The 25,811-nt window shown below is 58.5% G+C and overlaps 3 protein-coding genes and 1 long non-coding RNA gene across 8 annotated transcripts in view; 3 read left to right on the forward strand and 1 right to left on the reverse strand.

Annotated features, from left to right (window-relative positions):
• The window catches only part of LOC106039810 (tubulin-specific chaperone cofactor E-like protein), a 50,851-nt gene extending 43,282 nt beyond the window's left edge, over nt 1-7,569 (forward strand). Inside the window, exons 20-30 of the mRNA XM_066981342.1 lie at nt 1,439-1,822; nt 2,456-2,742; nt 2,822-3,102; nt 3,239-3,349; nt 3,452-3,654; nt 4,033-4,196; nt 4,310-4,558; nt 5,164-5,326; nt 5,624-5,711; nt 5,931-6,047; nt 6,312-7,569. Of these exons, the coding sequence (XP_066837443.1) occupies nt 1,439-1,822; nt 2,456-2,742; nt 2,822-3,102; nt 3,239-3,349; nt 3,452-3,654; nt 4,033-4,196; nt 4,310-4,558; nt 5,164-5,326; nt 5,624-5,711; nt 5,931-6,047; nt 6,312-6,412 (2,148 nt within the window). The 3' untranslated portion in view covers nt 6,413-7,569. The remainder of the gene's footprint in view (nt 1-1,438; nt 1,823-2,455; nt 2,743-2,821; nt 3,103-3,238; nt 3,350-3,451; nt 3,655-4,032; nt 4,197-4,309; nt 4,559-5,163; nt 5,327-5,623; nt 5,712-5,930; nt 6,048-6,311) is intronic.
• Nucleotides 7,570-8,941: 1,372 nt separating this feature from the next.
• Nucleotides 8,942-13,232, forward strand: SC5D (sterol-C5-desaturase). Of its 2 annotated transcripts, none has more exons than XM_066981343.1 (5): nt 8,942-9,073; nt 9,696-9,913; nt 10,732-10,864; nt 11,335-11,435; nt 11,788-13,232. In XM_066981343.1, the coding sequence occupies exons 2-5, from the start codon at nt 9,704-9,706 to the stop codon at nt 12,208-12,210; spliced, it is 867 nt and encodes a 288-aa protein (XP_066837444.1). In that variant the 5' UTR covers nt 8,942-9,073; nt 9,696-9,703; the 3' UTR covers nt 12,211-13,232. The 2 variants fall into 2 exon arrangements, with proteins under 2 accessions (XP_066837444.1, XP_066837445.1); XM_066981344.1 differs by having other exon boundaries at nt 8,985-9,073; nt 9,699-9,913.
• A 5,354-nt stretch (nt 13,233-18,586) lies between these two features.
• SORL1 (sortilin related receptor 1) overlaps nt 18,587-25,811 on the forward strand; it is a 42,662-nt gene continuing 35,437 nt past the window's right edge. The window contains exon 1 of one of the 2 annotated variants that reach the window (XM_066981339.1): nt 18,587-18,926. In XM_066981339.1, coding sequence (XP_066837440.1) covers nt 18,612-18,926 — 315 coding nt within the window. In that variant the 5' untranslated portion in view covers nt 18,587-18,611. The remainder of the gene's footprint in view (nt 18,927-25,811) is intronic. The other variant, XM_066981338.1, reaches the window with a different exon arrangement.
• Nucleotides 20,418-25,528, reverse strand: LOC136786728 (uncharacterized). 3 transcript variants are annotated; one of them, XR_010826224.1, is made up of 4 exons: nt 24,326-25,528; nt 23,342-23,392; nt 21,894-21,979; nt 20,418-21,458 (listed from the first exon to the last, which is right to left on the reverse strand). It is a non-coding gene; the product is annotated as an uncharacterized lncRNA (long non-coding RNA). The 3 variants fall into 3 exon arrangements; XR_010826225.1 differs by lacking the exon at nt 24,326-25,528 and adding an exon at nt 23,562-24,308; XR_010826223.1 differs by lacking the exons at nt 23,342-23,392; nt 24,326-25,528 and having other exon boundaries at nt 21,894-22,518.

Below are 25,811 nucleotides of genomic sequence, written 5' to 3' on the forward strand. Positions count from 1 at the left end.
TACAGGTATCTAGAGGAGCCAAGCAGGGGTCACACAAGAAGCACATGTTGACACCCCCCAGCTCAGTGTGACTCAATACGAGCCAAAAAAAAAAAAAAAAAAGGGCAGGAGTTGCCAGGGCACCAGGGGGCACAGGGAGACAGGGAAGAGGGATGTCATCCCTGGCATGCCACATGTCCTTCTGGCCTGCAAAACGGTTGTGTGGCTGTTAGGTGAGGGTGATTCGGGTGTCCTGCATGGAATGGGTGGTAGGAAAGGAGACTGGTGACCAGAGATGCTGCCTTTAGTTGGTGTCAGAGCCCAATACTCTACGAGTTGCAAGTGAAGTGAGTTTACTGTTTCTTATGAAATCTACTTGTTTGTAGCTATTAGATGTTACTTGGGATTTTGTGGAATCAGCGTGATGCCGTAATCACCAGACCATGGTATAGTAACTCTCATGGTGTGGGGTGACCCTTGTCTCCGAGGAGGAATAAGGTGCTCGAAGCCAGCATGAGGCCATTGCCATCCTCAGAGTTTACCTTGCCAGTTGTTCCATTTGTCTGTTTTACACCGGGACCCTCTGGTCCTCTGTCCTCTGTGCATGAAGATAAGTGTAGCTCTCTTAATAGTAGCTGTGGTCATTTCCTCTGTTTGGTGCTGAGCTGTTTGGGCATGTCCTCCTCATCTGCAATCTCTGAGCCTTCTCCTGCTGCAGGGAGTCTGGGGACAGAGGAAATCGTGTTCCCCTCCTGCAGGAGCCAACACTTGCAGAGGCTGGTCTTCTGCAGCAGGCTGGGTTGTGTGGTTGTGCTCCTGGTGGGTGCCATCAACCCCACATAGTCTGGCAGGAGTGTACCGTAAAAACACGGGGAGGCAAACACAGATGGGCCATGGCCACACAGAATGTGCAGAGGCACACAAGCATGACACAAGTGCATGTCACCTGTAGCACGGTGGCTGTACAGGACCACAGCCACACAAAATGCTGCTGAGATGGTTGGCAGGCTCATCTTGCTGGTGGCATTGCTAACTTTACTATTATTATTATTATTTATTTATGTATTTTTTATGGTGAAATTGTTCTGCACAGTGTCTTTGCCAAGCCAAGCACACCACTGTGTGCTGTTACCCCATTATTGTCCTATGGGGTGCTTGGCAGATTATGTTTTGGTAGGCAGGGCACAAGAAAGGGACAAGGAGGTATTTAGAGTGCAGGGCAAAAGACAGATGAGGTCACCGTGGCAATGGAAATGTGCAGTGTCCTCATGCCTGCAGGTAGCAGGGATTTTGGCAGCTGTGCACAAGCAGTCGGTGTGTGCATTGTGCTTTTTGCTCTGTCCTCGTCACCAGACTTCTTGCTCTATGAGGCAGAGGGGAGTAAAATCAGGCTGAGCATCCATGGAGGGTCGGGCAGGGGTCCCTGTCTCTCCCCATGCGTGACCCATTTGTCTTTCAGCCCAAGCAGCTCTTCTGGAACGGGGACTGCACACGGCGGTGCCGCTGCTTCCGACGGAACCTGATCCAGTGCGACCCGCGGCACTGCAAGTCGGACGAGGAGTGCGCCTCACGCAACGGCGTCCACGGCTGCTTCAGCACCCGCAGCTCCTTCTGCCTGGCAGCGGGCGGTGGCGTCTTCCGCACCTTCGATGGCGCCTTCCTCCGCTTCCCCGCCAACTGCGCCTTCGTGCTCTCCACCATCTGCCAGAAGCTGCCCGACTTCTCCTTCCAGCTCATCATCAACTTCGACAAGTGGTCCTCGCCCAACCTCACCATCATCTCCCCCGTGTACTTCTACATCAACGAGGAGCAGATCCTCATCAGTGATAGGAACACCGTCAAGGTGAGGTCTTGAGGTCTGGGCTATGGGGGACCAGCTCCAGAGCGAAGGGGCCAGGCACCCACGTCCATCAATGAAGAAGGGCAGTGCAGCAGTCCCCACGAGTGACCAAAAGGCCACACAGGTCGCTGGTTGTAGTGGTACCAGCAGCTCCACGCGATGGATGTGGATGCTCTCCATTGGGCTTGGCAGAGGGGTGCTGGCCAGGATGAGAGGGATGGCAGGAGGCAAAGGTTGTCCATGTCTTTGAGTCCTCCTGCATGTGGGGAGGTGCGGCTGTCATTTAACTGTTGGGGGACGCAGGCCTGGTCTTTTAGGGTAGAAGAACACTGTATGTGGCTGTCTCAGTGAGAGAGGAGTCCCCAGCTAGAGCCTCTACACACTTGTAGGGCTTGCTTTGCATCATGGCCTTATACAGGCATTTAAGGGTAACAGATTTCAGAGAGATCTGTTGGGAGAAGGAGTATGTGAAGGGGAAGGCAAGGTCTCAACGACCCCTGCTCAAGCAGACGCATCATGTTTTCCTATTTGGGGTACCGGGAGGCATTTGCAGAGATGTCTGTGGGTGGCCAACGCTCCTGTCTGGTGGCAGAGGGGACAGGAGGGACATCAGCCTCATGTCCTCTCCCGTGCCAGGTGAACGGCAGCCACGTGAGCATCCCCTTCGTCACGGGGCTTTCCACCAAGATCTACAGCCAGGAAGGCTTCCTGGTCATCGACTCCGGCCCCGACATCCAGATCCGCTACAACGGCTTCAACGTCATCAAGATCACCATCGGCGAGCGGCTGCAGAACAAGGTGTGCGGCCTCTGCGGCAACTTCAACGGCGACCCGGCAGACGACTACGCCACGCTGCGGGGCAAGCCGGTGGTCAGCAGCGTGCTGCTGGCACAGAGCTGGAAGACCAACGGCATGCAGAAGAGGTGAGGCATCCCCACCAGGCATGGGAGGGAGCGGGGCCAAGCGCATCGCGAGCCCCCGCAATGTGTCCGGTGCCCGCAGCTGCAACGAGCTGCAGTACTCCCAGTATGCCGCGTCCTGTGACAACGTCCGCATCCAGAAGCTGCAGAGCGACAGCTACTGCCTGAAGCTGACCGACATGAAAGGCTTCTTCCAGCCCTGCTACGGCCTCCTGGACCCGCTGCCCTTCTACGAGTCCTGCTTTCTGGACGGCTGCTACAACCACAAGAAGGTGCAGCTGTGCGGCTCGCTGGCCGCCTACGGCGAGGCGTGCCGCACCTTCGGCATCCTGGGCACCGAGTGGATCGAGAAGGAGAATTGCTGTAAGAGAGCTGGGTTCCTCTGGGATCCCGCAGGGGCATCCCACATGGGGCGGCCCATAGTGGTGCATCCTGTGGTCCATCCATCCTGTGGCCTGAGGATAAAGATCCCGCTCGCGGCGCTTCTCGTGCTGTTTAGCAGGAGTGGTGGAAGACCCCTGCGCGGGCGCCGACTGCCCCAACCGGAGCTGCGAGCTGGATGACGGCGGGGAGCTGTGCGGCTGCGTCGAGCCCCCACCCTACGGGAACAGTGAGCCCGTTTGCACCACCAGGGGGAGAAGTGATGGTTGGGGTTGGGGTCTGGGTGTGTGGTGTCCTTTCTGGTGGTCCCGTAACCCTTCTTCTGCCCTAGACACCCACGACATCATCGACGCGGAGGTGACCTGCAAAGCCGCCCAGATGGAGGTGTCCATCTCCAAGTGCAAGCTCTTCCAGCTGGGCTTCGAGCGCGAGGGCGTGCGGGTCAACGACCGCCACTGCCCCGGCATCGAGGGCGAGGACTTCATCTCCTTCCAGATCAACAACACCAAGGGCAACTGCGGCAATGTGGTGCAGGTGGGACCGGGCAAGGGGCCAGGGTGACTTCTCTTAGACTTTTGGGTCTGAGATCTCATGGTCCAGCTAACTAGTGTCCCAGCCCGGAGGATTAGGAGGAGGAAGGGGAGTAGTTGGGAGGCTCAGGAACCTGTGAGGTCCCTGAGGACTTCGGGGTCAGGGAGGAAGGGGTGGTCCGTACCGGTGACACTGGAATTGCTGGGTGTGGATGCTCCCTGGGGGAAGGTACTGCAGTGGTACACAAACCTTTGGGGCCAGAGGTGGTATTTTATAGAGATGGAGGGCCCCTGTGGTCACACCGCTATGCTGAGGCACCCATCAGGAGTAGGAGATCAGAGACGATCAGTCTCGAGGGGTACCGTTTGCTCCCTCCCACAGTCTAACAGCACGCACATAGTGTACAAGAACACGGTGTGGATCGAAAGTGCCAACAACACGGGCAACATCATCACCCGGGACCGGACCATCAACGTGGAGTTTTCCTGTGCCTATGAGCTGGACATCAAGATCTCCTTGGACTCAGTTGTGCGGCCGATGCTAAGGTCAGAGCAGTGGGAGCAATGCCACCCCTCCTTCGTGTGCACATGCAGCAAGGTGATGAGGTGGGAGTAATCCTTCTGGTGCGTCTGAGCCTGTTTTGGTTTCTTGTCATTAGCGTGATTAACCTGACAGTGCCGACGCAGGAAGGGAGCTTCACAACCAAGATGGCCCTGTACAAGAACTCCTCCTACAAGCACCCATACCGGCAGGGGGAAGTCGTGCTGACCACGCGGGACGTGCTCTACGTGGGGGTCTTCGTGGTCGGGGCCGACTCCAACCACCTGATCCTGATGCTGAACAAGTGCTACGCGACCCCCTCGCGGGACAGCAACGACAAGCTGCGCTACTTCATCATCGAGGGAGGGTAAGGGAATTGGAAGGGTAAAAGAGAAAACGTGTAGGCTGTGATAAGGGCAGCGTAATAGGTAAAGCCCAAGCTGTGCCGAATCAGAACAAAATCAGCAATTCATTCACAACATCCCTTCAGCGGGCAGACGTTCAGTCATTTCCAGGAAAGCCGGGCTGCATCGTGCGCAATGGCTATTTGGGAAAACAAATGCTGAAAGCAGAACATCCTCCCCTCCTTGTCCAGCTTTCCCCCATTTATTGCTCAGCACGGTGCCACACGGTACTGGATAGCCCTTTGGCCAGTTGGGGTCCCTGTCCTGTCCAGCCAGGGCCAAAATATGGCCAAAATATCAGCCCAGGCTCGGTTATAAATGGAAGGCATGGTGCCGTAGGAGATACTATGATGATGGTTAGCTCTCTCTCAGCCAAAAGCCATACATATTGTAGGGATGAGGTATGCTGACAAGTGGGTCCCATGATGCTCTCAAGGGTATAGCGGGACCAAAGAGCACTGCTACAGGACCTGGGCAAGAGGTCTTAGGGGGCGAGGGGAGAGTAACATCCCTCCAGGGAGGGTCCTGATAGTGGGAGCACCATGGCAAGCGTCTGCACTTTGCGCAGGTGCCAAAACATGAAGGACAACACCATCGGCATAGAGGAGAACGGGGTGTCCCTGACCTGTCGCTTCCATGTCACCGTCTTCAAGTTCATCGGGGACTATGACGAAGTCCACCTGCACTGCGCCGTCTCGCTCTGCGACTCAGAGAAATACTCCTGCAAGATAGTAAGTGGGGCAGGCACCGAGGGCTGGCTTCGAGAGGCGGGTCGGGAGTTTTCTGCAGCTCTGGAAGGACACCATGGGCACGGTTTATGTGGCGTTCAAGAGGTGGTCAGAGATCAAGGAGAAAGCTGGAAGGACTGTGTCTGGGTGCGGGGAGGAGAGCTCTCCCATGGCCAGGTTGCCCATAACCTGAGCTTTTTGAGCCTGGCTGCATTTGGGTGTCTTTTTGGGACCTGGGTTGGTCAGAGGGGGCCCGAACAGGGGCTGAGAGTGATGGATGTACCCCCTGTCCCTGCCCAGAACTGCCCCCAGCACCGGCGGTCAGCCAGCGCCTTTGCCCAGGAGGCCCATGAGCAGATCCTTTCGGTGGGACCCATTCGGAGGAAACGTAAGTGCACGTGGCAGGGGAAGGGCACGGCGTGGGGGTGCCCACCTCCCACGGGGACCTCTGTGGCACGAGGTGACAGCAAGGTCCCAGGGGAGAGCGAGCACCCCGGTAGGACTTTTTGCTGCAGGAGGGAATGGGGGTCCTGGGTGGCCAAAGCGGGGGCTGCTCAGGGTCCAGCAGCATCATTCCCCCCCCCCCTTCCATGCGCCTTGCCCCCAGGATCAGACTGGTGCGAGGACAACGGCGGCTGCGAGCAGATCTGCACGAGCCGAGCGGATGGGCCATTGTGCAGCTGCGTGACGGGGACACTGCAAGGGGACGGCAAGAGCTGCAGGGGCAAGTCCTGGGGGTCCAGGGCATTGGGGCAAGATGGCTGGGGGGTCTGCTCTGAGACAGAGCAGCATGGGGAAGGTGGCATTTCATAGCAGGACAGGGATGAGGTCGGGCTGTGGCTGGAGCATCAAGGTCAATGGCAATGTGCGCTGTCAGTGGCCTCTTGGCTAAGAGGTGGAGCATCACAGAGGGTCACAATCATCTCAGGGGATGCGTGCTGTGTCCATGCAAGGGTCCCAGCTCACGTGCTCCTTCTTGCCTTGACAGCCTCCAGCTCTTCGGGGGACGCCCGAGCCCGAGCGAGCCTTGTGGTGGTGGCACAGCTGTGGCTGTGGCTGTGTGTGGCTCCGCGGGACCTGACCTCGTAGGTGCAGCTCCGCTGCCCGGCCAAGTACTGTTCTCGTGTCAGCCTGAGTCTCTGTAGGGTAGGAGCCAGCACCCCCAGCAGCAGGCCTGCTGCCGACCCAGCAGGAGAGGGACTCGACCTGAAGAGCAGATGGATGAGCGCCTGGATGGGCATCGGAGGCACCGTGATGGCAGAGCTGGATGTCTGTTGGGATGGATGTGGGACTTGGCTTTTTCTTTGCAGCTTTTCCCAGGCTCTCTCTTGTAGCACCCCATCCCCAGCACCTCTGTTAGTGGAGCAGAATGGGCTCAGGCTCATGCACCTGTGTGTGTCCTTGCCCTCAGAGGGGCTCCCGAGGGAGAGGTGTGCATCGTTGAAGCGCTTGGATCCAGCCAGAGGTAGGTGTTTTGGTGCAGGTCACGGACCAGAAGAGCACGTTCGGATCAGAGGACATCAGCACACCTTGGGAGCACGGCACCTGGTGGCTCTCCAGAGAGGGGAGCCATTGGGGTGCACGGCGGAGAGCCAAGCGTGTTCCTGGGGTTTTGGGAACCCAGGTGTACATCCTGATGTGTGGGGAGAGGCCACGGGGGTGAGCCTGAGAAAAGAGGGTTGGAGCCAAGTCTTCTTGTCGTGGTCAGAGCCGTCACGGTGTCTTTTGAGGGGAGAGAGCAGGGTCGGGGTCTGCCCACGCAGGATGGCACCAGGCGGGCGGTGGGCTCTGGGGGCCGGCTGGCACAGGGGGGGCTGTTTCTGTGGGGGACCTCTCTTGTGTTTGTGTTTTGTGACATGGCTGCGTGGGAATAAAAAGCGTTGTACTCCTTCGTAAGCGGCGTGGTCTTGTGCAGAGGAGCTGAGCGGGGGCAAGGCCACGAGGGTCCCGGGGACCCCAGGGGAGGCAGGGCTGGGCCTTTTGGGGAGAGGTGGGCAGCGTGGTCACAGGCAGGAGATGGGAGGTGGCTGCAGGGAGTCCAAGGGGGCAGGCACGAGGAGAGGGTCCCAGGAGAAGGGGTGACGCCAGGCTGGTGGCCGGTCACCAGCAGGGCTCCACAAGTTCTCATTTTGGGGTCAGTTCTGTTCTGATGGTTTTTACAAAAGATCTGGATGCAGGACTCGAATGCATTCTAGGGACATAAAACTATTAGAGAGCCTCCACAGGAGGGCTACGAAGGTGGTGAAGGGTCAGGAGAGGAAGGCATCAGAGGCATCAGAGGACTGGCTCTTCCATTGCCAGCCCACCCACCTCACATCCCATCCCACGCTGTGGGCCTCCCCAGCATCACCCCCTGCAGCTAGCACACCACCCATACAGGCATACGCACAGGGAGAGGAAGAAAGCTAGGGAGAAAAGCAACAAGGGAGCAGGAGACAGATGCAAACAGGCACAAGGGAGCAATAGAAGGGCACAGAAGAAAGAGAAGGAGGGAGAAAGCGGCACAGCGGGAGAGGGAGAACCAGAAATAACAAGACAGATGGGCAGACACAAAAAGAAGCAGACCTAAGGAAAGAGCCAGAAAGCGAGGACGAAGCACGAAGCAAAGACCAAGGAAGAGGCAGAGAGAAGGACAGAGCCAGAAAGACAAAGACAGAAAAGAAAGACCAAGTGAAAGAGAAACATGGAGGGAAAGGGGCGTGTGTGGAGGCATCCAGCCCCATGGCACAGAAAGGGCACAGGGACAGCAGCGTGGGCATGGGACAAACAGACACCAGGCACATGTGTGGGACACGGGGACGGGGGTGGCAAGGGGGGTACAACGATGCTGCTGCAGGGCAGGCAGACAGCAGGCGTGAATTCATACCTACAACAGCAGGGACACAACAGGCAACGAGGCAGCACTCAGGCACATAAGGACAGCAACAACGGGACCGAAAAACACGCAGCGAGGGCGGGGGCTTTGTCTGGGGCAAACCCACGAGGTCCGGCCTTGACACTGCCTCCCCACGTGCAAACACCGCCTGCTGTGGGTGCACGGGGGTGCGGCTCCGGGTGCCCAACCTGCAGCGATTCCCGAAGGAACACACGGCCCACGCTGTGCCCAGGGGGCTGGTATAAGGGCCAGCCACCGTTTGGTGACCTGGATATAGATGTAGCAGTGCTGCTGTGCAAAGCGGGCTGCAAGAAACACGGGTGGGCGATCACCGTGCTGTAGGGACCGGGGCTGAACGGACGAGGAAAAGCAGGGTGCTGATGTCCTGCAGGGCAGCTCGCCTTGTTGCAATGCTAAGAAACACTCCTGGGGGGGGGGGGGGGGGGGGGTGTCTATTATAGTACTAAAACGAGCACTCCTGGGGTGTGAACGGCCCCAGCGTGGGTGCAGACCCTTCCCCCGAGCACGCGCGGGCTCCCACGGCGACACAAATCACTGAGAACTGGGCGGGATGCACCAAAACAGCAAGGATTTACGTTAAAAAGGGCTTATATAAAATCAGCAGGGCCAGCCGATTCGAGCCCCAAGCGGCGTCGGGGGAAAACCCCACGCGAGACACGGGGACACACGGACACACGGACATAGACACACGGACACACGGACACCCCCACTCCCCCCGCCCCCAGGAGGGGCCGTTTTCCCGCGCCACGCCCCCTCGTGACGTCACCGCCGGCGGTGGCGCGAGTGACGTCACGTGGCGCTACCGGGCGGCGCTGCCCCGCCCCGCCCCGCGACGCGCTCGGGGCCGCCGGCAGGTACCGGGGGGGGTCAGGGAGCGGGGGGGGGGGGGGGCACGGAGGAGGGGGTCGGCACCGCGGGGCCAACGCGATCGGGGCCGGGGGAGCCGGGGGGAAGCCGGGGGGATCCGTGGGGATACATGGGGGGGGGCCGTGGGGGAACCGGGGGGGGACCGGGGGGGGGACCGGGGGGGAACCGGGGGGGGACCGGGGGGGGGGAGGATCCGGGGGGATTTGGGGGGGGGGGGGGGGGATCTGTATGGGACCCGGGGGGATCCGGGGGGATCCATGGGGATATGGGGGGATCCGGGGGGGACCCGGGGGGGGGGTCCATGTGGATCTGTAGGAGAGCCTTTGGGATCCATGGGGGGGGGGGGGGGGGTCCATGGGGATCCGTAGGGAAACCTGGGGGGATCCAGGGGGGGGAGGCTGTGGGGAGCCAGGGGGATCTGGGGGGATCCAGGGGGGGGGGCCCCGTGGGACCCTGAGGTTGATCCAGGGGGACCCATGGGGATCCTGGGGGGTATTCATGGGGAGGACCCATGGGGGGACCCTTGGGGGATTCATGGGGACTTGGGGGGACCCATGAGGGCACGGGGCCTGCCCTGCCACAGCCTCCCTGCATGTCCCCGTCCCCCAGCAGCGACCATGGACCTGGTGCTGGAGGCCGCCGACCGCCACCTCCTGACGCCCTACGTGTACCCCGCCAGCTGGCCCGAGGAGGAGCCCTGCCGGCAGCTCCTCAGCCTCTTCGTCATCACCAACCTCGGGGCGCTCACCCTCTACCTGCTCTTCGGCACCCTCAGCTACTGCTTCATCTTCGACCACGAGCTCCAGAAGCACCCCATGTTCCTAGAGGTGGGTTCCCGGCCTCCCGAAGCCCAGCCGTCCCCCTCCAGGGTCCCCTGCAAGACCCTGCTGTCCTGCAGATGATGCCCCTTGTGCCCATCTGGACACAATAAAACAGTACAGAATGGAATAAAACGGAATAGGAATAGGAATAGGAACAGGAATAAACAGGAGTAGAATAGAATAAATAGGAATAAAAATAGGAATAGGAACAGGAGTAGGAATAGGAATAGGAATAGAACAGCTGGAAGGGTCCTACAATGATGGTCCCCTCCCAACTGCCCGGCCACTTCAGGGCTAACCAAAAGTTACAGCATTTTATTAAGGGCCTTATCCAAATGCCTCTCGGACACTGATGGGCACAGGACCCCAAGCACCTCGCTGGGCAGCTCGTTCCAGTATCCGAGTGGCCAAATGGGGCAGAGTGGCCGTGCGATGATACAGCATGTGCTCCTTGAATCCCGTCACCCAAAGGACGTGGTGATGGCTTGACACCGGGCTCTGCAGGCAGTCCGGCCTGGCCAACAGCCCCCAGACCTATGAAGCCGTCCCTGCCTCTGTTCTCTGGCTCCCCCATGTCCAAGCCCCTTCCTCGCCCCGATCTGGGCACCAGCACCGCTCCGGGCAGCCCCCGCACCCTGCTCACCATACCCTTAGCACGGCACTGATAAATATCAAGGACTTCCCAGCCACCCCAGATGCCACATGCCACCCTAAATTCCATCCCTCCCCACCCGGCCGTGGCCTCGATGGGGAAGGGAGGATGGCACGCAGCTCCCCGGGTTCCTCCTGTGCCCTGACCCGTGCCTGGCGCTGCCGCCCCGCAGAACCAGGTGCGACGGGAGATCGCCTACGCGCTGCGCTCCCTGCCCTGGATCAGCGTCCCCACCGTCGCCCTCTTCTTCGCCGAGGTGCGGGGATACAGCAAGCTCTACGACAACATCGAAGACTCCCCCTACGGTGAGCTGCTCCCTGGATCACCCGCCCACCCCGTGCTCTCCATCGCTCCCTCCATAAATGCCTCCGCTTCCCCATCCTCTCCCCGGATCCTGTAGACACCTTCTGCAGCCCACAGCACGTCCCGATGGGTCACCACGGTGTGCCTGGTCCCCAGCCAGCCGCCTCCCTGCTCCAGAGCATCTCAGCTATGAGCTGAGGCCCCCGCACCCTGCCAGCCCACGCAGGGTGATGGCCAAACCCCTGCCTAGGGGACGGGACGGCCGCTTTCGCACGTGCCCTGCTCTAATTTGATAGTGCTCCTGTCACCTCTCTCAGCTCCCAATAAACCCGATTTCTCCTGGTAAGGAGAGACTGGCAGTCCTTGCCCTGCATCTGCTCCATGAGGAAGACCCTGGCCTGACTTCGCTACTCGCTGCCCTCATCCCCACGTGCACACGTGGGGGCTGCCACTAATGTGTCTTTCCCCCCAGGCTGGTCAGGCGTCTTTCTCAGCATGCTGTCCTTCCTCTTCTTCACCGACATGGGCATCTACTGGATACACCGAGGCCTCCACCACAAGCTGTTCTATAAGGTAGGGACCTCCCTTATAACGGGCTGTCATCCGGGCCGGGGCAAATTTGTGCCTTGTAGGGAGCAAACACCACCAGGGAGATGGGGACAGCTGGCCCAAAAAACAGCACTTTTCCTCTTCTTGGTCCCCATCATCAAGCAAACCCGTAGTCCATTAAAAGCCACACAAGACACAAGTTCCTCTCCTGGCCCTAGAGTCCATGCTTCCTCCTTTCCCTTGCCATGTGGTCATGGACCACAAACATCCCCAAGGACTCTGGCCTGTGACCGTCTCGGAACAGGAGCATCCCGCAAGGGGTCGGGCTCCCGTCCCTTCCTGCCCACGGGGCCCACCACGCCTTTTCTCCCCGCAGCGTTTCCACAAGCCCCACCACCTCTGGAAGATCGCGACGCCCTTCGCCAGCCACGCCTTCCACCCCGTGGACGGCTTCATGCAGAGCCTGCCCTACCACGTCTACCCCTTCCTCTTCCCCCTGCACAAGATCACCTACCTGGGCCTCTACATCTTCGTCAACGTCTGGACCATCTCCATCCACGACGGCGACTACCGCGTCCCCCGCCTGCTGCGGCACGTCATCAACGGCTCGGCCCACCACACCGACCACCACCTCTACTTCGACTACAACTACGGGCAGTACTTCACCCTCTGGGACAAGATCGGCGGCTCCTACAAAAGCCCCACCTCGTTCGAGGGCAAGGGCCCCCACGACTACCTGCGCAGGCTCCGAGAGAAGGGCCCCGAGCAGCCCAACGGCGCCGCCGACAAAACCGACTAGATTTTGGCCCAGGCCGGCCGCCGCGGAAAGGGGCCAGGCCTCGTCCTGCTGCTCCCGGCCCCCGTCGGACTAAATTTCCCCATACAGAGCCCTCACCTTGCACCAGAGCGACTGACGTGGGTTGATTTTCAGCACTGACGGGCACCAGGCCTGCGGACGGCTCCCCCCCGAACGCTGCGGACGGGTCTCGCGCGCTCCCGACCTCCCCATCCCCTCCTCCTGGCACACAGACACCTTGATGCTATCGTGCTGCTGCTATCCCGGCTCCTTCTGATAACACCTGCCACGTCCGTGCCCTGCACCGAAATGTGCCCTCCCTGCTCCCTGCGACCCCCAGCATCGGCTGCGTGAGAATGGAGGTTTTTGGGAAGCCTGGCGCCCGCCCTGCTCCCACGACGGAGCTCCCCAGCCTCTCTTCGTGCTGCAAACCTTGCTTAAAAATCATTTCCTGTGCCACCTGTGAGTCCGTGCGACGTGCACTGTAACAGCACCGCAACACGAGCACGGTGGTAACGTCGCGGGGTCTCCGTCCGTCCCGCTCCGTGAGCTGCCACAGGGGCTGCTGAGTAAAATCGCGCTGAGATGAGAGGCTGGTAACATCAGGCATTTTGCTCTCCCATCGCAGACACCGATGTTTCACCCACGTGCCTCTATTTTGTGAAAAAAAAAAGACTACCCCTACCTTTCGCAGCTGCTGTGGATCCACTCAACGGTGCCGCAGGCTCCGGGTGTGAGGGGACATCTCGGCGTGGGGCGCAGCCTCCCCGAGGCTTTGTGACATGGGGACGTGTCACAAAAGGGCCGGCCTGTAGGACAGGGCCAGACTTTGAGCCCTGTGGGCCCCTCGAGCTCCCCGAGGGAATGCAGGAGGAAGGGCTGGGGCCGGGGAGCAGGCGGTGGGAGGGAGCCTTGGTTCGTGGCAGGTCCCCCCTAACAGCCGACGGGCTTACTTGGAAACCCGGCCACCCGGCCTTGGGGTCAGGGTGGCCGTCAATAAATCTCACTTGCCAACTTTGATGACATCTCACGCCTCTGTTCTCAGTCCGGAGAGCGCCGAGCACCCCCCGTTTCTCCCCGGCAGCACCTGAGGCAGCCTCGCTCTGTGCCCCCCACCGATCGCCCCCCTACACGAGGCGCAGTGGGACACGGTCCCAGCACCACCCCATCACCCCATGGACCCCTCCGTCTGCTTGGCACAGTGCTGTGGAAGCCACCGAGAACACCAGAGCGTGCTGAATACAGCGCTCAGCTTGGCCATGTGGGGTCAGCACTGTTCTGTCACCCCCACCCCCCACCCCAAATCTCCCTGCGCGGTGACGCTGCCGGCCTCCTGCCTTCCCAGCCCCGGGTGGGGTGCTGCTGTCCCTCGATGGCACCCCGAGGGCTCGTGACACCGTTGTCCTGAGTCCGTGGCAGGTGCAGAAAACCTTTAGACTCCCTTCTCCCCTGCAGATGCATCCAGATGAGCACCAAAAGCTGCACCAGCGGCCGATACCTCCCAGCCCGTGCAGGTGCACGGATCTCTCCCCGTTACATCCCAGCCAGGCTCTTGCTGTCAGCCCCCTCCTGGGCAGTAATAAACCCAACCCTGTTCCACAGCTGGTTTGGCTGATCCCAGGACCAACAGAGCTGGCCCCAAGCATGGTGCCCATCACCCTTTTTAATCATTTTTTCCCCCATCAGAGGGACCAGTGCCTTCAGAGGGCACCTGCCTGGGTTGGTGCCACGTGGGATGACCATACAACACTTTGCTTCTTGGGGTGCTCTGGTGTGCAGGGACAGGGACAGACACCTGCACCCATTTTGGGACCAAATACCCTGGTGATGGGCACCGCAGACCCTCTGCTCCCCAAACGACGGGTTTCCCCGCACCCACCGCATGCTCCCATCTCCCTGCTCTCCCCTCCCGGCGCTTTCTCAATCCCCCCGCGTGCACGCGAACTCTGGCCCTGCATAACTTGGAGTCCAGACAAACACCAAGGGTCAAGGCAAAGCCTGGATCGAACACAGGGACAACAGCACGGAGCTCGGCACGAAAGCTGGGGGCCCTCCTCCCTCGGGAAAAGCCTGGCACCCATCTCCCTGCCCTAGCACGTGGCACCCCCGGGGATTTGCCACCCTCTGGCCCCACCAGGCGTGGGTGGGTGTTTTTGCAAAGCAGGCTGCTGCTGATAAATAGGTGGCCTGACCCATACCAAACCCCCGTGCATCCCTCGGGGCTCGAACCCAGCAGCCTTGGCCATGGTCTGACCGCAGACACGAAGTCCCAGCTCGTTAAAGGACCTCAGCTTTTCCCCCCTGCTGCCGCTCGATGGGCTGCGAGGGCTGAATAACGCCTCCTGGGCTGCTTCTTCAGGCTGAGCTCTCATAGCCAGTTAGCCCTTAATGCCTCTGGGTGTTTGTCAGGGGGAAAAAAATAAAGGGAGCATGCGGGGGAAAAAAAAAAAACAATTACATCCGAGCAACTTAATTGTGTTTGCAAGCGCAGCGCCTCTGCTGGTGTGGCTGCTTGCACAAAGGCGGTGAGACGGTGAGAAGTCAGGGGATGGCACTGAAGGGCACGCCACCTCTACGCTGTGCAAAAACCACCCCTGCGCACACAAACGTTGCCTCAAAGGGCTTCTCCACCAGGATGCTGTGAGCTGGTCCCAGAGGGACGCACACACTTCAGCACGTGATGGTAAAAGCAATAATTACAGTCCCCCATCGTCATGCAAAGCACTGGTACTATAAGGATTCTGTGCGTTCCCCAACACATTTATTGCTACTTAATGGGAGAGGGAGGTACTGTGTGTGCCTGGCCCTGCTGGGGGAAGGCTCCTGGAGAACATCCCCCCCCCCCGGGATGCCACCCACTTTGTTTTGAGCAGACAGCCCAGAAATTGGCCAGGGGAAAAAAACAAACAAACAAACAACAAACAAACAAACAAACAAACAAAAACGGGACTATGGGATGGAGCACCCATGTTTTCCCCCAGCCTGTGGGTAGTGCCACCTGCAAAACAATGGGGAGAGCTCAAAACACTGCCATGATGATGTTCCCTCTCACCATGAGGGTTACTGCCATAGCTATTCCCTGCAAAACAACCCCACAACAGACACCACGTCCCCTCGTCCTCAGATCCAGCTCCCAGCCCCTCTGCACACCTTTGGGGAGAGCCCCGGGGATGTGTGGCAGCATGTAAAGCTGTGACAACCCGTGAGCCCGCAGGGGAACACAGCCCTGAGCTGGAGCTCTCCCCATAGGCAGGACCTAGGGCTGTAGGAAATGATTTTTCCTCTGGGTTTCCAGCCAGGGATTCTTGGTGTGAGAGGGCAGGGAGGGAAGGATTAGTGACCCGCGGGGCTCCGTCGGTGCCCCATTGAGAGGTTTGGCTCCCCTGGCACAACAGCAGCTATGGTTCATCTAAAAACTAGGTGGCCTATGAAATACTGCAGAACCGACTGCTTGGGCCCGTACCTTGCAGAATTCCCCAAAGGACGGGCACTTCTGCACAGTCCCCACATGGCCACGGCGCCCTGGCTGAGCACCAGGCTCAGCCCAAGCTTTGCAGCACGGCTCCTTGGCTTTCTGCTCTCTGGTCTTTGTGTAGAAATGGGATCGCTCTGTGAGGCAGGACAGCTCACTTGGGGTCCGGTCTCAAGTGCAGCAGCACGCAAGGCAACCTTTAAATAACGGGGAGGAAGCAGGAGGCAGGGGCTCCTTGCCTCCTCTCGGAGTCCCCAGCCCCTGCTGCTGATGAACTCCAGATGTACCTTAAAATAAACTCTGCTCTGTTCCCCCTCCCCTGTACAGCAGGGGACGGATTATTATTATTGTTATTATTTTAAAACCTTACCTTGGCAGAGGAGAAATGTATATTCCCTGCTGCAAAGAAAGAGCCATTCATCTGTTCCCAGTTACCAGCACCGAGCCCCCTCGAGGGGTCCTCGCTACTGCACGACACCGAGGCCGGGAGGACAAAGGGGAACCCGATGCACACCCATTTCCTCGCGCTGGAAACCATGACCAAGCCAGTTCCTCATTTCTTACCCGTTCCTATTTATTTACTATTTTATTTATTACTTATTATTTTGTCTTATTCAGCTGCTTGTTTGTCTGGGATTTTGGGGCAGCTCTTTTGGGATGGGATCCCACAGCCTTTTGGGATTCCTCTCCCCTGCCCACCATGTCCTCTCCAGACAGAAACCCACCTCATGCATTTGTTCAAAACCAGAACCTCCCGCAGTCTCTGCCCTTACCCCGGTGACCCGTGATCCTCCAGAGACACATTACACAGAGTCAAGATAGCTAAAAGCTTTATTAGGAGGGCTTATAATTATATTGACTCCATAACTGAAACGCGCTAACTAGGTTTCCAGGTGAAAGGTTCCCCAGGGAAAGCTCCGGGCAGCACTGCTGCTATTAAAGCCGGCGAGATGTGGGGGACCGAGATAGCCTGGGGGCTGGCCGAGGGACTGACGAGCATTCCTCCCCGCACGGCCTGTCCACAGCCCTTTGCTTCGAGGGTTTTCTCATGGCGTTAGAAATGCCAGAAGGGATCTGCACCAAGGCAGCAGGCAGGAGCGGGGCTGTGGGATGCTGACCACAGGAGCCCAGGTCCCGCTGGCCCCAGCACCGACCCTCTGCTCTCCTTCATCCTCAGGTCCCCGCTCCCTCATCCGTAACACCCAGGAAAAGGCACCGCCCTGCACTTAAAAGCCCATCCATCGCAACGGTGCCCATCGATACGGCCACACGAGCCCTTGGAAAAGATAAGCGGGATGCCCTCTGGAAGGGATGCTCCAGAATTGCCCCTCACAGATCACACACACCTCGAGTGAAATCCCCGCTACCGAGAGCCAAATTCTCCTGCCTGCACCGACAAATCTGGGTTGCTGCCACCGGCAGCAGCTCTGCACCGTCCCCGTGTAGCCGTACAGCAGCTCTGCCACAGGGATGAGCTACGAGGGCCACGCAGGCACGTCACCTATGCCGAGTGTTTTATGAGGGAGCGCACGGCCAGCCGGCTTGGCCCGGCACGGAAGGAGCTGCTCCAGCAGCACACCGTGCTGGAACCCTCCCGAATGGTGCTGAGGGGTTGAGGATGAGGAGGGGACCCAGGGCACCCTCCCTGCAGCCAGGACCTGCACCTATGCCACCGTGCGCCCTGCTGGCCCCTTCTCCTTGTGCCAGGGCCCATGGGTTCCCTGCAAAACTGCTTACCCCAAAAAGCCCCCAGCACAAGGATGGGGCTGGAGATAGGCGAGACACAAAGCTCTTAGGTTGGCAGACGAGGTAATCGCCACAACACACGCTGTGCGGCCTTCATAAATCTTCTGTTAACCCCCCCCCACACCCCCCAGCTGCAGGTGGCACCAGTGACAGCCTGGGCCCGGCTCCCAGTAAACCACAGCCCAGATGCAAGCGGCACTGCCCCCCGGCACCGGGGTGCTCCGGGGACACATCCTGCCCTGTGACGTGCAGCTGGGGGTGTGCAGAGGAGGAAACGTGCGCCTCGGGTTTTGGGGGGTGGTGGGGAAACCTTGTGCACCCCCAGAGAGAAAACACTGCAACCCTTTCTTCATACATTTATTTATTTATTTATTTATTTTTTGCTGGGTTTTGGTTGTGGTTTTGATTTTATGTTTTCGATTGTGTGTTTTTGACTGTTGTGCTCTTGATCGCTTATTCTTATTGATTTCTTATTGTTAATTTTCAGTGTTCGTTTCTGACTGCTTATATTCTCTTGCCGCTTTCTGACCACTTTTTTCTCACCGCTTTCTGACCGCTTATTTTTTATTCCCTCTTTCTGACCGCTTATTTATTCTTGCTGCTTTCAGACCCCTTATTTTTTCTCACTACTTTGACCCCTTATTTTTTCTCACTACTTTCTGATCCCTTATTTCTTCTCTCTGCTTTCTGCCCCCTTATTTTTTCTCACTGCTTTCTGCCCCCTTATTTTTTCTCTCCGCTTTTTGACCCCTTGTTTTCTCTCTCCACTTTCTGACCCCTTATTTTTTCTCACTGCTTTCTGCCCCCTTATTTTTTCTCTCTGCTTTTTGACCCCTTATTTTTTCTCTCCACTTTCTGCCCCCTTATTTTCTCTCTCCACTTTCTGCCCCCTTATTTTTTCTCTCCGCTTTTTGACCCCTTCTTTTCTCTCTCCACTTTCTGCCCCCTTATTTTTTTCTCTCTGCTTTTTGACCCCTTTATTCTCTCTCGCCGCTTTTGACCCCCTATTTTCTTCCCACCTCTCTCCGCCCGCTCGCACACCTTACCCCCTATATATATATATATATATATATAATTTTTTTTTTACCGCTCCTTTTCCCGCCGGCACCCCCGGGGCTAGACGACCCCCCGGCTCCCCCCCGGGGCCCCGAGCATCCCCCGCGGGGGCAGCGCTCCGGGGGCGGGGATGCCGAGCCCCGCTGCCCGTTGCACATTCTCTCCGGGCGGCGGCGCGGCGCTCCGCTCCTCCCGGCTCCGCACGGCTCCGCACGGCCCCGGCGGCGCGAAGATGGCGACGGCGAGCAGCGGCGGGGCTCGCCGGGCCCGGGGGTTCCCCCGCCGCCTCCTGCCGCTGCTGCTGCTCTTAACGGCGGCGGGGAGCCGGGGGGCTCGGGGGGGGCCCTCGCCGCTGCTCCGCTCCCCGCCGCCCGCCGCCGAAGCCCCGCGGAGCCGCCGCGCAGCGCAGCAGCGCCCGCCGGAGCCCATCCAGGTGTACGGACAGGTGAGCCCTGCTGACCCCCGGGCCCCTTCCCCGAGACCCCCAACCCCACCCGGAGAGCCCCCCCCCCCCCTCTAAAAAAAAAAAAAAATTAAAAAAAAAATTAAAAAAGATCAATTCAATGAACCGAGCGGCGGAGCGCCGCGTTACATCACCCCCTGCGCTCCCCCCGCTGCCGCTGTGGCCGTCCCTCTGTGCCCCCCCCCCCCCCTCAATGTGCATTTGCAAGGGGATCGCCTGGGGGCACAGCGCTCCCCCCCCCCCCCCACAAGTCCACCCTCCCCACGCGTGATTTTTTCCCCGCACCCCGTGCTGCAGCCCCGGGGATCCCCCTGGGGCAGTGGGGACCCCCCCCATGGGGATCACGACCACCCCCCCCCGCAATCCAAATCCCCCCGTGGGAAGGGGCTGGGTCGTGCTCCCAGGTCACCGGCGAGGCATCCCCACGCAAAATCATCGCTGTGCATGGGATCTGCCCCGCTGAGAGCAGCCGGCAGCAAGATGCTGGGCGCTGTTGCCACCGATTTCCACATCTCGTCGCCTTGTTCTCAGCCACCTTGCCCTGCTGGCGCTGCTCGGGTCGCGGTGCATGCTCACGGGCTCCATCCCACCGAAACGAGCAGCAGGAGCTGCCGGTGGCCAAGGGCACGTGGCGGTGACACCGCCAGGTAGCCCCTTGGCTAGCGCACAGAGGGGACAGCGAGGCCGTGGGGTGGGTAGGATCACCTGAATGTGCCCGTGTCAAACATCCTACCATGCAAAAACCAGGTGGAAGGGGTGACCTTTGGTAGAAAACCTTGCTGCTTGGGATGCGCCGTGCCCTTCTCCGTAAGGATTTTGTGTTTCTGAGCCATTCCCCACAGCTTTTAGAAAAGACAGGGAGAGGAGCTGCTCCTCAGCAAAGCACAGGAATTGCTGTTTTGAAAGCGCCCCTGCTCAGGCTCAGCTACTTGGCAAGTTTTGCAGCCGGGACCAGAATTCCTCCCCCCCCCCCCCTTTTCCATCACTTGAGGGATGTGAAGGAATTACACCCAGGCTGCCTGCCGCGGGAGGCTTCGGGCTGAAATAGCCCATCCTCTTCTTCATGGTTTTTAATCTCCATACGTCAGACTAAATGTTGCCTCATTTGACCCTCCTGGCTCACACTGCCCGTGTCCCACCGCAGCCCCAAAAGGCTGCCCTGGGGGGGGCACAGACAAGGCACACCGCAGGTGAGGCTCCCTGCCCTCAGCCACATCTGTTTGCCTCCTTAGCAAGCACTTCACCTCCTCCAGACCCTATAATTTCCCCTTCTTGCTACTTCTAGGATGGGCAAGAGGCAGCCACAGGGCAGGCCTGGCTCTAGAGGGGCACGAACAGTGCCTGTGCTGTTCCTAAATCCCTGCTCCCTGATTTTTAGGCCAGGAAAACCAATTCCTACCCCCCCCTTGAAAACCCGCTTTGCCTTCTCTTGCCCCAGCATTTGGCTGCTTTCAGAAAAATTCCGCGACCCTATTTCAGAAAGAAAAGCGTTATATTTGCCTCTCATCTTCAGTAAGAGGCGTTTTCCCCCCCAGCCTCCCTGCACAGCTCAGGCACGAGCAGCCTCCCCAGCCTGGACACGTAGCAGCGAATCTGGGAGGCTGCGGTAAGCCCAGCGACACCCAGAACGGGACAACGAGGAAGCAGTGGGAGTTGCACATCAAAGTTTGCTTCTGTTGGGTCTTTTCTCACTGCCTTAAGCTTTCAGAAGGCATTTGCCTGGAGAATTGAGTCGCTCTCGCTAGCGGCATCATGTGCAGGTTGAATACCAAAATTTGCCCTTCTGCTGCTTTGAGGCAGGACGTGAAAATGTTAAAGCTTAGGTACCAGTCGTTACTGAGTTTATTAGCCCAAAAAACCACTTTTGAGTGGTTTTGGATGCAGCCCCTCTGCGAGGCCTTGCAGTGCCTTAAATCACGGTCTACTTTAGAAAAGAAAGGAAGAAGGTGACTGCACATCCCAGCCTCCATCACAGCACAGAAGAAAAAAAGAAATAGCCCCATACAACGATGCTCCTGGCTCATCGCGAGCACAACGTGACCCCCATCCCTCCCGTGTCTCTGGTGCTCCTCTAATGCCAGCGGAAAATTGTGCGGTCAGACAAGCAGCCTGTAACGGACGGACATCAGCAAGGGGACAGCGCTTGGAGCGAGCCACCGACAGCACGGCAGGGGACCCTTATCTGGGATGGATCCTGCTCCCGTGCGCTTGGCAGGTCGCTCGGCCATATGCTGCACCTTGGCTCGTGCCCCAAAGCTCCCTGCTCTGCCCCGGTCCCGATGCAGCCCCTGTGGGACTGCTCACAGCCTGGTGTGGAGGTGAAGGGCAGCGAGGCACGAGGCTGGTGCTGCCTGTCACCGCTGCAGGTGACGTGGCCAGGGGACCAGGGCGAGAGGGACGCACCGCAACAGCCAGAAACAAGGTGGGGAAGGCAGTCCAAAGCCCTCGCTGCTTCTCAGGAGCCAGACGCAGCTTGCTCAGCACCTTCAGTAACAGGCTTGGACGCCTCTTGCCCTAAACAGGAACAAAGACACGAGCACAATTCGTTGTGTGGATCTCCCACTCAGCTCCCCACGAGCGGTCTCCTCCTCACCCGGGCTGCACGCACGGCTACAGCAAAAGCATTCTGCAACTTTGGCATCCCGAGGCCAGTCGCCCAAACCCCTGGGGCCTTCCAGGCTTCCCTCCAGCTTTTCTTACTCCAAAGCCACGAGGCCAAGCACCAGACTCCAGGGACCATCAGCTATGTTTTTGGCTACGCATCCCTGCTCAGACCTAAATGCAGGTCCTGGGCTCCAGGAGCGGATGCTTTCAGCACACATCCCCACCACCCCACTTAAATCCCATCCCCTGCTGGGGGGGAAAACCAGCCATGAACCTCAGAGCCTGAAAGGACTTTGTGTAGTGCAAGAGCAAGAGGCAAAAGAAGTTGCAGCACCAGCTGCCTACCTGTGTGCTGGCTCCAAGCATGCCGGGGTCTCAGCAGCAGCAGCAAAGTGGTGGGGCAGGATGTTAACTAACCCCATCTGCTAGTCCTGGGAGGCAGAGGGGGGGATCAGGGCTAGGGACAGCATTTCCCCTGCAGCACCAGCACAAACACACCTCTAGCACTGAGCTGCAGAGCGCCCTTTCCTGTCTCGATGGGGTTTACCAGCCCTCCCTCACCAGAAAGCAAGCAACTAGCAAGAAACCTTTGCTGTTAGCCACGCTGGGACACGAGACATCTCACCTAACCACAGCTGCTCCACTTGTGCTGCTTGCTGCCACCGCCAGGCCCCGCGCCTCTCCCCATGCTCCTGTGAGCTCCTGCCACCCCCTGCCCCTTCACGGGGCTGGGGACCCCATGGACGTCCTCAGCTGGTAGCACACATCTTCCTCTGTCACACAGTGCTTTTAGAGATTACCAAGAAAGTAATGTTTTTTTCCCTGGAGGGCAGCCTCCTCCCTGGCTGGAGGGACCTCTGGTGCCGGTGGGCAGAGCTGCATCGAGGTGTCTGGAGCCCCTGGGTGCCCCACGTCCCGATAACACACAGCCGAAGTAGCCCCTGAGCACAGAGAGCGAGAGCTTCTCTTCTTCTGAGGCCATTAGCACATCCCTGAAAGCAAGCCCACCTAGCTCCCCTCCCCTAACAACTCGCAAAGTGCCAAAGAGCTTTTCTTCTTCCCAAGGACAGAGAAAAGTGCTTCGCGGGGTAAACGCCACCCAGCTATGTGAGCGGAGAAATCAATTACTGTACATCGGATTTGAACCATACTTAATTTTGACCTAGATTGCCGGCCCTGCAGAGACCTTCCCGGATCAGACGGGGACTTTCTGTTGGCACCTGGGGCAGCACATCCTGGCACGGATCCCCAGACCCCCTGCCCCTTCCTTCCCAACACCCATTTTCCCCCCTCCATTTCCCCTTTGCCTTCCTTTTAGGCACAGCAGCAAAAGGAGAGCTCTGTTGGTGGTAGCAGAGAGAAAACAGCTCTGCAAGCAGATGATTTCGGTATTAGCAGAATTAACATGGGCCTGGCACTCTCCAAAATGAGTCACCCGTGTTTCATATCAATGATTTCAGGCCCTGGCATTTTCAGTCCAAGCCACAAGCAGCGGCACGGCAGGCACAGAAGGTATTTTAAAAATACCGTGGCAGGGATAGAAGCAGATGCTCGGGAGCTGAGCAGAAGGAACAGTAACGGAGCTTCAGGGGGAGCGCACGAGGAGCGCAGCGTGCCGCGGATGCAGCAGGCACACGGTGCGGGTGCTGCCTCGTGGCTCTCCGTGACAGCAGACCGTGGCACAAACCTTGCTGGGGGCACGGGGAGGGACAGACAAGCACTAGCCCTCTGCAGCATCCAGCGAGCCATGGGACAGGAGGCACAGATCCCACACTTTAAACGCCCTGAGCTACCTGAGCAGCAGCTTCGCTTCTGACCCCTTTTGCCAACCGCTTCCCGTGTCCCTGTTCCAACAGAAGCAAAACGTTTAAGCCAGTTCCTTTTCTGCAACCATCTCCCTTGAGCCTTTGGCATTGCTCTCTGAGCACCCTAAGTGAGCAGTGGCTCGTGGACCGTGGCCGCAGCGTGCTGTGGGCTGCACGAAGGCTTCGGCCAAACCAGTGAAGCACCCACACAATGTCTGGAGCAGCAGGAACGTGCAAAGCTTGTGTCCTCCCTCCTGCCAAGATCCCAGCCTCAAACCTTGAAAGTTTCGGCAGCAGCTCAAAACCGCAGAGGCCCGTGGCTCTCCAGCAGGCTCACTTATCAAGCCCTGGTAATAGCCTATTAATTATTCAGAAATTTTCTAGGAACCACATTTGTTTTTAAGCATCTCATTTTCGTTACATAACAAGGACGGGGAAAAAAACATAACCCTGGGAGTCCGTTTTTTTTTTTTTCTCCTTGTACAGCCCCATTTTTCCAGCACCGAGGGCTCACACCACGTCACTTCTTCATTAAAAGCACGTGCCGAGGTCAAGCCCAAACCCTGCAGCTAAAGCGCTAACTCAGGGCAGAATAAACCCATCGGCACACACTCAGCTCCTAAGCCCGCTTGCCACCCAGAACACCCAAATGCCTGTCACTGCACTCAGCTGTGAGGTGCTGCTAGGAGCCAGCGAGCACGCGGTATTTCTGCCCGCAGCTCATCGCAGCCGAGCGGGGCGATTTCTCCCCGGGAAAGCCAAGCCTCCCACGCAGCCCGGCCTCGCAGGGGCTCAGAAGCAGGGATTTGGTGTCCTCCGACGCCAGCCAAGCCTGAGAAGCTCCTGCCTAGCAGCTAACACGAGGTGCCCGTGCCGTGGTCACACACCCCACGACAGTGCCACCTCCCCGGCACAGGCAGCAGCCGAGCTCAGGGTCAGGCTCTGCACTTCACACCTCGAGGAGGCTCCTACCTGCTCGGCCAGACATCAGCTCCAAGGGATGCCCGCTCACCCCACGCCAAGCTTCACGTGTCGGGGGATGCTGTTAACAGGAAGAAAACCGAACGTGAGCAACGCTAGCAGCATTAACTGTGTTAAATCCAGATCCAAGCAGCCTCCGCTCTGCCTTGGCTCCTGTTCTCCCCTCCCGGACTTCATCTGGCACCTCACGTATTAGGAGGACAAATTAGAATTGCATGCATATTTCATATACACTTAATCACTTGGCAGAGACCAAAACACATCCCCATTAAGAGGAATTTATGCTAAATGCTGCTTCCATTAGGCACCGGCCATTGCCTCCTTTTAGGTTCGAGCAGCTCCTGGGGAAGGTTCCTCCAGCAGGGGAGCCAGGGACCGTGACACTGGGGTCTGCTGAGCGAGCGTCATCCCTGCAAGCAGGGACAGGTTGCTCAGGGCAGGGATAAGGGATTTTTATGCTATTTCACAGGACACATCCTGGTCAACTGGGCACCAGGAGCCGTTAGCTTGGGGCACGAGGCGCTGCTGCCACCCGGAGAACAAGGACGGGGGGCCTGGTTGTCACTGCCCTGAGCGTCACATCCCCACAGCATTTAGGATCACCAGAATTTCAGTTCCCGGGGGACTTACAGCACAGGGCAGCCTCCTGGTGACTTCATGCCCCGGGGTAAAGCCCAGGTCAGCAGCTTGCAGCTGCCCAAACTTCAGCATCGCTTCCTCCTTCCTCCCAGGCAGCCAAACCTTACTCAGCCTCAGCTCAGCCTTTGTATAAGGGCTCAGCCCTAATTAGGCTGCCCCAGGTCCTGAGGTTCAGCTGCTCTTCCTCGGGCAGCCCAGAGCCCTGTCCCAGCCCTGGGGCATGCCCACATGTCCCTGGTTTCCCTTCCCCAGTGACAGGTCCCCTTTTTGGCTCAGTCTTTTAGCTCATGGGGAAAAACCTTTAGGTGTTACTTGTGAGTTTAAAGCGAGGCACAGGTGGGAGCGCCCTGATCTGGATTTTTTTTTTTTTTTTTTTGTAACTGTCCTGGTGTCAGATTTCTGGCAGAAAAATATGCAAAGTGCTACTGAACACGCCGTGGAGGCGGTGACAAACCCTTCCTGGAGAAAATGTGCTTGGGGGAGGCCAGGCGCCTCTTGGCACTGCCTTGCCTTCAGGGAGCAGACAACCCTGGGAGGGAACCTGCACCCCCAGCCCCCCCGTACCCCCCAGCCCCAAACTCTGACAGCAATAAACCTGCAGCCACCGACCTCATCCCTGGCACGACTGGGAACCTGAACAAAATAATTAGTGTAACCGGGATATAGCTAAAAAAAAATAAATGTGATGTTCTGCTTTTAATGGGGAAAAAGGGGAGACTGGGGCTGTGCTGAGCTGAGCTGGGCACCGGCCCTGGGGAGCTGCTCAGTGCCCCCCTGCATGACTTTAATTTGTTTCTTTATTACTATTTTCCCCCCTTGCACGAACCCATTATATAAG

The sequence above is a fragment of the Anser cygnoides genome, chromosome 21 (genome assembly GCF_040182565.1).
Source record: "Anser cygnoides isolate HZ-2024a breed goose chromosome 21, Taihu_goose_T2T_genome, whole genome shotgun sequence".
NCBI lineage: Eukaryota > Metazoa > Chordata > Aves > Anseriformes > Anatidae > Anser > Anser cygnoides.

Excerpts from the sequence above, each read along its gene's own strand:
- SC5D (XM_066981343.1), top strand. The coding sequence starts at position 9,704 with ATGGACCTGGTGCTGGAGGCCGCCGACCGCCACCTCCTGACGCCCTAC. Across the intron at positions 9,914-10,731 it reads AGCACCCCATGTTCCTAGAG|AACCAGGTGCGACGGGAGAT; the intron begins GTGGGTTCCCGG and ends GCCGCCCCGCAG. Across the intron at positions 10,865-11,334 it reads CATCGAAGACTCCCCCTACG|GCTGGTCAGGCGTCTTTCTC; the intron begins GTGAGCTGCTCC and ends CTTTCCCCCCAG.